Source organism: Aegilops tauschii, chromosome 2 (assembly GCF_002575655.3).
Source record: "Aegilops tauschii subsp. strangulata cultivar AL8/78 chromosome 2, Aet v6.0, whole genome shotgun sequence".
Classification (NCBI taxonomy): domain Eukaryota; kingdom Viridiplantae; phylum Streptophyta; class Magnoliopsida; order Poales; family Poaceae; genus Aegilops; species Aegilops tauschii.
This window is the reverse complement of record NC_053036.3, coordinates 484,497,818-484,511,166: the sequence shown is the minus strand read 5'-3', so window position 1 is coordinate 484,511,166 and position 13,349 is coordinate 484,497,818. Positions and strand designations below refer to the sequence as shown.

General features: G+C 46.3%; 1 protein-coding gene across 1 annotated transcript; it reads right to left on the bottom strand.

Annotated features, from left to right (window-relative positions):
- Nucleotides 1–641: 641 nt before the first annotated feature.
- On the bottom strand, nucleotides 642–2,033 carry LOC141041146 (uncharacterized). The gene is made up of 3 exons (XM_073507259.1): nucleotides 1,687–2,033; nucleotides 973–1,060; nucleotides 642–929 (listed from the first exon to the last, which is right to left on the bottom strand). Exons 1-3 carry the CDS (start codon nucleotides 2,031–2,033, stop codon nucleotides 642–644), a joined length of 723 nt encoding a protein of 240 aa, XP_073363360.1.
- Between the last annotated feature and the right edge of the window lie 11,316 nt (nucleotides 2,034–13,349).

Sequence of the window (13,349 nt, the reverse complement as noted above, 5' to 3'; positions counted from 1 at the left end):
GAACTTGTTATGTTTGGGGCTTGTTTTGTTGTTGCCCCAGCGGTTATTTGAGACTTCCTTGAACTTGAATATGTCTTGACTTGTTGTTGGATGCTTGGTGCTGTTCCTTTATAGTATAAAGCTGGGGGGGTGGGGGACCCTTTTTCGTAGGTTCGGTTAATGGAGTTTAGTTCTAATTGTAGCAATTGTTTACTTTTCCATACAATTCTGAACCAAAACTACACATGGCACAACCTTCTGTGATTAGTTCCATTGATAACTAGTACTCCCTCTGTAAACTAATATAAGAGCATTTAGATTACTAAAATAGTGATCTAAACGCTCTTATATTAGTTTATGTAGGGAGTATTAAAGAGCAGCCACAAAGTTCCATTAACAATTTACTTGAATATTTGTTTTGATGGATAAACAAAATAGGAAGCTAGCAAACTTATTTAACGAGATAAGCAAACTATGTACTTGATGACATAAGCAAACTTGTTCAACCCTGACAAACAGGACATAAACAAACTGGTTCAACTCTGACACACATGACATAAACAAGCTGGTTTAACCCAAGAAAAGCAAACTACAAATTTCAAACAACAAGATAAACGACAAGCACAAGCACAAGCAACACGAAGGCAGACTTTGATGTCTCCTCATCCCGCATAGTGGCAGTGGTAGTAGGGGTCCGCTTCCTGCTCTTTTGAAATTTCTAGACCTCTTTTGATGTTGTCGATTATCTTCCACGACTTGTAGGTGGCGTACGCATCTATTGCTGCGTACTCGATGAGGTAATTTGGCAGTGGGTTGTCCCCCCACAGTTTATGGTCTGCCTCACTATCGATCTTCTTCTTCATCTTTCTGTAGAATGGGTGGATGACGCTAGCTGCAACATCAGCCAAGGAGTCGTACGGTTTTCCATTGTATGGAATTCTCCAGTTGCGCTGAATGTCGATGTGCTTGTTGGGGTTTATCTCCAAACCAGACAATCAGCTTGTCCCTGTCATTTTTAATGCTGAAGCTGGCAAAGGCGAACAACTTCTCCTCCTGTAGGAGCTCTTTGAGGCGCTTTGGCCTGCTAGGGGAGAGACAAGTGATGAATACATGGAGTACTAGTGTTTATTTTTCAAGATTTAATATTCTGTTTTTTACGGTTTACAAGTGAATAATACATGGAGTAGATGCTTATACAGTATAAGTCATGGATGAATGTAGTTCAGAAACTAGTACACAAAGTTCTGAAATTAAAATCAAGTACACCATGTTATTTTTCTTTTCGAAATATATAGTTGAGTCAATGATCTATTTGCTTTCTTAGTGCCAGTTTAGTTTTATTATTTTGAATAAAATAGCATATACCTCTGCTTCACCAAGTTCTTAAGTTTTTTTGGTGGTGAAAATAACACCAGACCTAGTTCAGAAACTACTTCACTACATGAAGTTCAGAAACTACACTAATGAATCAAGATGATAAACTACACTGGTACATCAAACTCACAAATTAATCTTGTGCAACAGTTTCAGATACTAATCAAGTGCATTAGGGTCAAAATATATTCTACTGCATCTACTTTGAGGAACTGCACTAGTGCATCCATTTTCACAAACTACACTAGTACATCTAGTATGAAACTAGTCTAATGAAATTTCGAGGGAGCAGTATTGATGAATGGAAGAGGGTGAATGAGTAGGATACTTCACCATTTTGTGGCCGCAGCGATGTGGTACACGAGGCAGAGACCCTCCACGCTAATCTGCAGAACTGCTGCCATCTGCGGAGGTTCATCATCTTTGGTAAACTCCACATCAACGCCCATGATGTGGGGGTACGAGCCGCAGGCGCTCCTCCTGATCCTAGAGATCATCTCATCGGCCTTGTTTGGTTCGCTGGTGCAGACGACCTCCAGCGTCTCCTTGCCGTGGAGCTCAACCCCTGTGAGGGTTACGGTGTACTCGCGCTTCTGACCGGGAACGTGAACGACGTCGAGGTTGCCGCTCTGGTGGGATGTCTGGCCACAATGATGCTTGGCAGACGCTTCCTCCGCCATTGCCCTCCTCATGCGATTGCGGGCTTCGAAGAGAGATGTTTGTGGGTTGTTTGCAGAAGAGATGGAAGCAACAATGGAGGTTCTCGGAATGAGGCAGTGATGTAGTCGATTTGGGGCCTTTTCACGCCTGGGATGGGGACGTGGGGGAGGCGGTTCGTCTAGGACGTGGGGGTAGTTGTGGTGGGGCGCAGTTGCAGTCCGTCGTGGCAACCGCGCTCTGTGCACTGCTGGGTGCGCGCACGTCTGAGTTTAGTCCCACCACGGGCCTGCATCCTGGCCCATATCACTGGGTTTGTAGTCGTATGCGGGCTGTGGTGTGTGAAATATCATGTTAGGTAGGTGGGCTTTTTTCTTCTATGAAATCTTTTTTTGCCTATGAGACATTTTGACTTATACTAAAATAACACTTCCTTTTTTTAGGTACACGTGTCTTATGTGACAAGTTTAAGTTTGATAACAATGAAAAACATGTAAAACCTTGCCACATTGCCTTTCTTGGACATGTGTAAAAAGTTTAAGTTTGAAAACAATTGAAAAACATGTAAAACCTTGCATCATTGAATTTTAATTATAAAATAAATATGTAATATTGCAGTGAAATTGTAGAACATCTCCAAATCAACCATCTTCAACAAATTTTGGAAGTTTCGTCACATGCGTGATTTTTTCGTTCATTAGTACAATGTCGACCATTTTCAACATGTATTGCAAGTTTTGTCACGTATGGCGTTTTTGGGCATATGCGACACGAAGAAACCATTGTTAATACTAAAAAAGCAAGGACAATATTTTCTAGATCTTTTGGGATATCATTGTGATATTATTGAAATCTCACATAACTCAACGCGGCCCACCCCTCCCTAAATCCCGCGATTACAGCGCCTCATTCTAACCACCCAGTCGTGCCATCCGCAGCTCCCACGACCGCTGCAAGATCAGATCGGAGAGCCGGGCTCACACGGATTACAGGAGTTGTCGGCCACCGCCCACCGCCATGAGGGGTCGGACTTCAGTGTTCTTGTCGCCGCCCCATCCTCGCATGAACCCGCCGTATATCCTTGCCGCGTCTACCGCGCTATACGGGCACTTCTAGTTTGCCACGCACTATCCGTGGCCATCAACTCGGCGCCGACGTTTCCGAGAGAAGGTATTTCCTGATCGTAGCTTTTTTTAATCGTTGTCGGCCGCTCTTTTAGTAGTTGAACCCTCATAGGGTTTGCACAACTTCACGTGGTTAAGCAATTGGATACCCTTGTTAAACTGCGCATATTTTATGCATGACCAAATAGGTTGTGTGCTTAAACTCATAAGTGGATCATATGTTAAATGATCCACTTAAATTTGACAGCAAGACCATAGCCAAACAAATGTTGAGCCCATTCAAACTTAAATAGGTAGCATCAATTGATACATGATCTTGCTCATGCTCTACTTTTAGCATCATTTCATACATGTTCAGTTCTTATCATAAAGTGGATATATGTACTTTTGGCAATCATGAACATCCTCTACTTACTGCTATAACTAATGCATCCTCAGTACAAAAATTGAACAGGCAATACGGTTGTATTGGCAATCATTTGTATGCTTTACTTTTGGCAAGAACTAATGCATAGTTGAGTTATAACTGGTCATAGATATGGCTGGAACATCTTGAGTTATCATCACGATCATGCAGAGACCCTAAACCATCACCATATATGTTGAGCCCATTCAAACACAAATAGGAAGCAGCAATTGATACATGTTCATGCTCATGGTCTACTTTTAGCATAATTTGATACATGTTCAGTTCTTACCAGAAAGTGGAAACACGCACTTCTAGGAAACATGAGCATCCTCTACTTATTGCAATAACTAATGCATCCTCAGTACAAAGCTTCAAATGGCAATAGGTAGAATTGGCAATCATTTGCATGCTTTACTTTTGGCAAAAACTAATGCATAGTTCAGTTGTAACTGATCATAGATATGGCTGGAACATCCTGAGTTATAAACTGAACATAATCATGCCAAGGTATAACTACCATAGTCATTGTAGTAGAGTTCCTAGCATGCATCACCGTACGATTCTAGAACGGAAGAATAACACAACAAACATAACATAGACCACCGTACGATACTTGAGTTGCTATGGCCTTGTACAATGCAAGGTGATTAGGCGAGGTGTTTAGAGAGATAAACCAGGCTTTTCTTAAGCACCGGTGCTTATTTGTACAGGGTAGACGCTTAACTAGGCGTCTGTCCTGTAGGAATAGGCAATGGTGCCTCAGAAAAACCCGGTTTATTTTTCTAAGCATCACCCTTAGCATCTACCATCGTACAATACCTAACATGCATCAGCAAAATAGTACTAATAACAACTTAGACCACACTTAAGCAGATTAGCAGCAAACACTTAGTTAAATGGCAGACCGCACACCATAAGTTCACACCCACCATAGACCATAGGACATAAGTTCTTACACACCATAGACCATAAGTTTTAGAGTCGACCAGCGAATACCGATAACATAAAAGGACACGGCGGTCCTGGGGAAGCAGCAGCAGTCTAGCAGCACATCACTTGTCTCCCTTGTTTAGCGGCGGAGCGCCGGGATGTAGTAGGGCTCATTGACTTTGACAATCTTGAGGAAGCGCCCGTAGGCCGCATGTTTTGCTAGAGTACTGGCCTTTTGCTTCCTACTGTAGGAGTTGCCAGTGGAGACGGCATGCTGCATCAAGCCATCTATGCCGCCCTTGATCGCCTTGCCACAGAAGGGGCAGCCAAGCTTTCCATAGAAACGGTACTTGAATTTTCCAGCAATCAGCTGCCTCATGATGTAGCGGCTCTTGCTGTGCCTGCTGTCCATGTCATACCCCACATCATCGTCATCCTCCTGTGAATTAGTACACAAAGAAGAACTCAGTTAATCTATTCTGCTACATTGCTCTTAATTATAATGTATGAAAAGTACAGACATGTAACATGACAACTATTTATTTGCTTGAAATAAGGCGTATATGCACATACATAGTTGACCCAAATAATTTGACATGCATAAATATGGACGGTGGAATAGTTGCATTGATAGATTAGTGCACAAGAAGTACCACTACTAGGAAAAGGCCTGTTAGTGGCGCACCTGTTTTGGCCATTAATGGCGCACTACAGTTGCGCCACTATCATCACGCCATTAGTAACTAATACTAATGGCGCACCCCTGGTGCGCCATTAGTATACCAGACAGTAGTGGCGCACCAGGCAGTGCGCCATTAGTATGTCACTTGGTGCGCCATTAGTATGCCTCCCAGGGGGCCATATTTACCTTGTGCTCTGGGTTACTAATGGCGCACTAATAGATAATGCGCCACTAGTATTTTTTATAGCAGTGCGCCACTAATTTGCTGTATGGTGCGCCACTAGTATGAATATTAGGAATTTTTTTCATTTCTGATATTTGCAGAGGTTACAAAATATATTACTGCACAGAATATAGACAACAAAACATATAAATAGCAGATTCATCGAATACAATAGAAGATTAGTCTCCGAATACAATTCATCATATTAGCTAGTCTCTGAATTCAAAATACCGAACAAAGTTAGAACATTACAAGTCTCGAGACCGCGAGTAGCGAGTTTGTCTTCACATTACAAGTCGATATCGATCATCTAAACTACCATCACATAGAAGAGAACTACGGTCATCATGATGAGCATCATCGCGATGAAACTGGTCTTCATCCGGTTCCTCCTCCGCTCCCTCCTCTCTCCCGCTACATAGCGCGTGTATCTAGATTCCGCCTCCGCCCTAGTGGTGTACCCTTTGTAACTATTACCGCTGAAACGGCGAACCTGTCTCCGACACTCCTCCCAGTCGTCATAGACTCCGGGAACCTTACCCTTGTACACGACATACGACGGCATCTCTATGCACTAGCCAAACAAAACGTTAGTAGCAATTGACAGACAATACATAAGCAATATATAAGTATGCAACAAAAGGATCGTAAGAGAAAAGCAAGACATTGATAGCACGATTCATGGTCCTACTAATAAATAGCATCGATTACATATAAGTTGAGCGATTGTCCAAACCAAAGAGACATACAAGTTCATTAAAGTTTAATTACAACATGAGCTAATCGATATTTCAGAACTACATAGCATCACTACTTTCGACTCGACTCAGGGACCGGAGCGTGGATGAAGCCGCCGTCTGTCGTGATGGTCATGAAATCGCGGCCGTTGTCAGCCTGCATTTGTAGCGTTGTTTCTATCTCACTGTTGGACGGTTGATATCTGAGGTAGAACTGCCCCGAGGTACGAAGTACATCTTGATGGATGATTTCCGCAAACTCCGACTGAATGCGAAAGAATTCTTGTCTGATGTCCGCGTCCTGGATTGCCGACAAGCTTGCGGCCAAATCTTTGAGATTATTTGGTAGCAGAAGGTGATTATGGTCCCGTACGATCGCCCGCATGTGATGGAGGGCGTAGTAGGCATCCTTCTGACCACCAGACGGCTGCTTGATGCAGGGGAACGTCGTATTGTGGGTGAACACGTGCTTGCCGTACCTACGAACTGGCCTGCTGAAGGTGCCTCCAGATCTGGCGTAGCCGGGGAGAACATCATCAAGAACTTTCTTGATATTTGTGTAGTCTTTCTTCGACTGACGGTCCGAGTCGAAATACGTGGCCATGGAATATTTCGGGCTTAAGAGGATGAGTGTGCAATGTGTGTCACTGCACAAAACACGGAATGTTAGAAAAAAAGAACGATCGAAATCTATGAAATCATATGTTACGGGGCGGTGAGGGGATGACTTACTCGGGAAAGTAAGGCACGAGGAAGTTATCCTTATCTGGGTTTGCCAGAATGACGCCTTTGAGGTACGAACTCGCGAGTTGCCGGTCCCCAGCGCTGCCCAAGATCTTGGCACGCATGTAGAAGGGGTCGACTATCACGATGTCCGGGGTCTTGTCTCTAATGATCCGCATCTCCATACTCAGCGAAAATAGCCGAACGAAGGTGTAGTGCAGCGGATGAAGGTTAAACATAGCGAAGATGTCATCAAACCGCAGGACGATCGTACCCCCGATGGCGCTATCCACAAAGCCCTTGCCCCCTGGCACCTTGGCCACGAAAACCAGGGAATGCCACATCATTCTCGGAGAGACGCCGCTTCTCCAAAGAAAGAACACTGTCATGCAGACTCCGCATAGCACTGGTTGCAGCATTGAGCAGATTAGTCGGTAGCATCGGCCTACCCGCCACATGCACCCTCCTTGAGATATCCTTAGGTGAAGGTGGATCGTCCTGAGCACATATCGTACTCGGTGCCGGCTGGCTCGCACCTTTGTTAGTCTTTCTTTTCCGCCCCTTCTTCTTCTGCTATAATGGGATCGAGTTCTGCTCAGAGACCGCCTTCTTGAGTGTGTTGGGGCTGATAATATTTCGCACCTCGGCTATCTGAGGCTCGGTGAAGGCGGCAGCTGGAGGCGTCTCCTGAGAACTGAACGCCAGACGATGCCTGTTGCAATTGGGTTTCTCCGCGGTACCAGCTAGATCACGATCGTCTTTTGCAGGGTTGGGTTCTTGAGAAGGAGGCTCCAAGAATACGTCATCGTACCCATGTTCGTTGAAGTACTTATCGACATTGGTAAATGTACCGTCATCGTCATCGTCGTCCGGATCCTGTGCCATATGCATGTCCGGATCCTGTGCCATATGCACGTCCGGCATGTCTGGTAGTGTTGCGGGGGTCTTTCCATGGCTTGGCGCCGGTACGACTGGCGGTGTTGTCTGTGGGGTGGTGTCCCCCGCCCCCAAACGGATCTGGCTCTTCGGCCGAAGCATGGGCCAGCTTATGCAGGCGCTGAGGGTCATCACATCATCTTCGTCGGCCCCATGGGGTCGATACGGAGGTAACATGTCATCGAAGCCCGGCAGCACCCGAACCAGTTGAACCCTATAAACGGTGGGTGGCATCGGATTACCGTGGAACACGCGGCTGCCCGGTTGAACGATTCTGCCCTTGGCGACATCGACCAACTCGTCGTTCACGAAGTGCAGGAGAGTGCACCGAACGTCGGCGGCGCCCTGCGAAAACATGTAGGGCGTCAGGGATGCCCAGTCAAAGGCAAGGAGATGAAGTCATCGGCCGAGAGGCTTAATTAGTTACCGTGATGGCGTTGAGCTCGGCTAATGTCGAGGCACCGCCAACGGCGGGCGTGCAATTGACAGAGGGGCCGCTTGCTGCCGAGGTGCCGGCCGGCGTATTCTTCCCACACCTGGGTGCATTAAGCTGCAATGCCGGCGCCGCTGCGGGAGACACCAATGCTGCCTCCGCCGGAGACACCAATGGCGCCGCCACGGGAGACACCAATGCCGCCTCCGCTGGAGACACCAATGGCGCCGCGGGCGCGTTGCGCGAGGTGCTGCCCGTGAAGCTGGGAATCGGGGGCGGCCCTTGTTGGCTGCCCACCACCCACGCCTGCAGCCTAGAAACCAAGGTAGGTATAATGGCGGTGATCGTCGCTCCCAGTTGGTATTGCACTTGCTCTTCGACCATCTCCGGAATCCGTGCCACTTGTGCCTTGAGTTGTTCAACCTCGCACTGCTGGCTTTCCGAGCTGGTCTTTCTCTCCTTTCGCCCAGCGGTATAGTATTCCGACCATTTCGTGGACAAGCCTTTGCCGGCCACACGACCAGCTGACGACGGCTTACTGAGCTTATCCTTGGTTTTCATTATGGTCAACGCCCTATTTAAAGGGGTGTCGAAAGGGGAGCTCTGAGGCGACCCCGCGCTACTGCTTTCAGTGTCCCGCGGAAGGAACGTGAACCATTTAGAAATTTGGCTTCATTAAGTAGAATGCAACCATATATGTAGCTAATTACGCGGGGGTGTATTCCTTACCAGAACTTTCTGAAGCGCCTTGGTCTTCAGATCCGTGGTAAGCTCCTTGGTTACCGGGTCAATCTTGTACCGGGCCCTGACATAGTTCCTGGTCTGCTTGTCACAGTATTTCTCGAAGCGGGGCGGTAGGCCTTGCTTGGCACGCTCCGCGTCCTCCTTGACCCATATAGGTTCCGCCACTCTGTAACCGCCGGGACCGAGTTTGTGGACCCCTAAGTTCAAGTCCCGCATACCTTTCCCCCACTGACTTGATTCCTCGGATGCGTTGCTCTCGCACTTGATCTTGAACTCCCGGTAGTCATCTTCGCTGATCTAAGGATTTTTCTCCTTGATCTTCTCATAACTATCACCTTTTTCAATCATGCTCTTCACCGCGCCTCTCCAAGTAGCCAGGGCCTTGCTCGTCTTCGTGAGGGCGGCACTGTTCACTTTATTCCCTGAGAGGCGTGTGTTTGCGAAGTCACCAGGGAACTTGTATCGTTCGTGCAGCTTCGTGAAGAGGAGGTTGCGCAAATTCCCTCGGTCACGATGCCTTAGGTTCTTTGTGTTGATCGAGACGGTGCTCCGGAGAATGCACCCGAGCTATCCCGCGTACCCCTTGACTATTTCTTTGGGTGCCGTTGGATGCCCCTGGGAAGACACTTCAGTAAATTCCTCCTTGACGGTGCCGAGCACGTTCGGCCGCCGGTCCTTCCGTTGCCTCTTCGGTTGGCTGCCATCTGTGCGTGCGTCGCCATCATCAGTGGTGGCATCCTCGGCGGCACCATCAGTGGTGTCATCCCCGACGCCACTAGGGGTTGTGTAGTCGGGATCGGTGTCTTCCGCGGCGTCCTCATAGCGGTGAGGTTCTTCCTCCATCTCCTGGGACAGCTCCCAGAATGCCTTTCCCGAACCGCCGGCCTCACCGTTGTGGGCCATGTTTTGCTCTAAATAGGAAAAACAATTGGTCAAAAAGTTGGTTATTGTCAAGGAACAAGATCATGGTCTCATCATTTAGGGTTTGTCGACACCGAGGCATCCTAAAAGCTAAGCTTTTATCATTTAGGGTTTGTCGACGCCGAGGCACCCTAAAAGCCTAAGCTTTCATCATTTAAGTTTTTATCGACACCGAGGCACCCTAAAAGCCAAGGTTTTATCATTTAGGGTTTGTCGACGCTGAGGCCCATGCATAACACAAGAGGCAGTTGATCCTACTTAATTAAGTACTAAGATACCCCGGCCCATGCATTAGTCGCAAGTACCCCATATGTCCTATTTTTAGCAAAGTCATGCTAAAATTCACGGAAAATTTCAGCATGACCTTTGCTGAAAATAGGACATATGGAGTACCCGAATTTGCCGAAACGGAAGTTAATCGACATTCTGGCAAACTCAAGGGCCTCTCGGGGTACCTGCAAAATCATCACGACACGATGGTCGGAGACAAAACCCAGCAAACTAGCACCACAATGTGCCTCTACTTTCATATGGATGAAAAGGCCACAGACCGTATGGTCCTCTGCTTTCATATGGACAAAAATCAGCTCAACTTATGTGAGCTTCCATTCCAGATCTAATAGGTCACCCACCAAAAAATCATCAATAGTTTAGCAAGTCTGTACCCTCAAGAATGAACATATAGCAATATCTGTTGTCCCCCCATAACATACGGAAATCAAAATCAGCTCAACTTAGATGACAATGTATATAATTTATCACATTATATAGGTGTTGCAACAATGTATATACTTTATCACATTATAAGTCCTCACACCATCAACTATGACAAAATCTGAGAGTATAAGTCTGGTTATATTCACCCAAGTCCAAACATAAAATTCTGTCCAACATAGTACATCACACTTTGATAATTTCATAGGATTTAATATACCGAACGAAACCTGACAAGTGATATGTGTTTTAAGTATCTACGGAATAGCCTCTAAAATTTTCATGTTGTAACTTTATTTTAATACCACCTCTAACAGGGCCTAATCTCCCATATCAAAATACTGTACCCAGGAACATATATTTCGGGACAGCAAACTAAACTGATAGCTGCTCTCAAACCGTACATCCAAACGACACAAATAAATACTCTAAAAGAAACCTTGAAACTTTATCTAAAACTTATGTAAAGGGGCCAACTCAAAATTCTGAGCCTAGCTAACTCATTTTTCAGATATAAGCTTGTTGTCCAGATTTGACAGTGCAGTTTTTAACCGAACCAAGTTCACTTTACAGCCAGAGTCACCCCACGATCCAGATTTTCTCTAAAAGGCAACCAACATCTCGCAATATTGCTCATGAATGGGTTATCATCCCTAACTAATTTGGTTAAACAAAGGATCTAGCATAAAATAGGCTGCTATGCACCTTACATGGATGTTAAAAAAACAACGGAAATCCAAGTTCAGTACATGAAACACTCACTAGGTACTAGTTTGAGCTCACGTAACAAGCCAAGGGTTGAGTTTAGCTCCTATTGACTTAGCTTCCCACTTCTCTCATGTATAAGTAAAAGGCTAGTGAATTAAAAATACAACTAGCTGCAGATTATTAACCCAATACGAATCACAGATAAATAAATTCTGGAGTTATGCTCACAACAGAAATATATGCGCAGGTGTGCAATGAAAAAATTCTGGAGTTATGCTATGCAATCTAGAATGTAGTCTAAGGGGAACTAACTAACAGCAGCTCATCTAGAACACATGTGAGTACTTCAATGCAAGTAGCAACATCAGGAAGAAAAGAAGGAACATTGTCCCACAGTAGCAACAGCAGGTGGGCGGGGCCCGAGCGTAGTGGAGGCGCGGTCGCGGTGCGGTTAGCGCGCCTGGGCGCGGCCAGGGGCCGAGGGGAGCACGACCACGGGGGGGGGGGGGGCAACCAGGAGCTGGGGCACGGTGGTGCGACAGTCTACGGCGACGAAATCGAAGGGAGGGAAAAGGGGAACCGGTGCAGCTCACCGAGAGGAAGACGATGGCGAGCTCGTGCGGGGCCGGGGTTGACGAGGTGACGCGGATCGACGGTGAGCCGCGGTGGCCGGAGGTGGAAGAAGACCTCGATCCGCACGATGCAGAGTCGTCGAGCTCGAACGGGTGGCCGTAGATGACGTAGAAGAACACTGCAGAGCTCCTGGACTCCTTGGTGGGGTGCGGGGACGACGGTGGTCGCGGGGACGATGCGGTGACGGCGACGACCTAGTCGGGTGAAGCAGCGCGAGGGGAGGGGAAGTGGGGAGGTGCTAGGGTTTGCACAGGGGTCTGGCTCGGCCTTATCCAACAGGGGAGCCGGAGCGGGTGTGGAGCAGGGCGGGGGTCATCGGAGCGGGCGCGGGGGTCGTCGGAGCGGAAGGGGGATCTGGCGAGGGAGAGGGAAGGGGGATCGGGCGAAGGGGTATCCAGCTAGAGGGGGGAATGTTAGTAATGGCGCACCATCTAGGGGTGCGCCATAAAAACACTGATAGCAATGGCGCACCATCCTCTGGTGCGCCATTAGTAACTTTTTTTCTGATAGCAATGGCGCACCCTCCTCGTGCGCCATTAGTAACTTTTTTTCATTATTTTTTGTTGCATCCAATAATTTGTTTTTATCAAATTTGTTATTTTCATGAGGACTAGAACAGAAGATGTCATCAAATTTGTTTTTTTTGAAAATATCATCAAATTTGTTTTTTTATTTTTAATTGAAAATATCATCAAATTTGTTATTTGAAAATATCATCAAATTTGTTATTTAAAAATATCATCAATATTTTTTTTGGATTTTTAGTTGCATTCATTTGTGAATTGGTAAAACATTTATGAATATGAAAAAAATATCATCAAATTTGAAAAAATATTCATGAATTCAAAAAGTGCCCATTAAATTTAAAAATATTCATGAGTTCAAAAAATATTACAAATTCAATATTCATGAGGACTAGAACAGAAGAAATATCATTTCAAAATGTCGAAATACAATCGAGAAATGAAGACTACGATTTAAATACAATCGATCTTAGCTAGCTATCTTTTCATAGTCTTCTTGCCCTTCTTTTTCGCAAATGGAGTTCTTCTGTTGAACGGACGTCCTTTAGGTAGGGTGGTCCTGCTTCTTCTTGTGGTGTATGGCACTTCATCGTCGTCGTCATGTTCCATCTTTGGGTCGCCGTACTTGTCGAAGTCTTGCTCATTGGCGACTCCATCCATTCCGATGATCTTCCTTTTGCCTCTCCTCACGACAACACGACTGGGCTTTGACGGGTCGGTAATGAAGAAGCATTGGTCCACTTGGGAAGCCAGTACCCATGGCTCATTTTTCGCGGTGACGTTTGCGCCCGCGGTCTTGGATTTGGCTTCGGGTATAACCATGGTGGTGAAATACCGGTCTTCTTTTATGACGCTCTTGGTCCATCTGACACGAACATCGGGACCTTCTCTCCAGCGT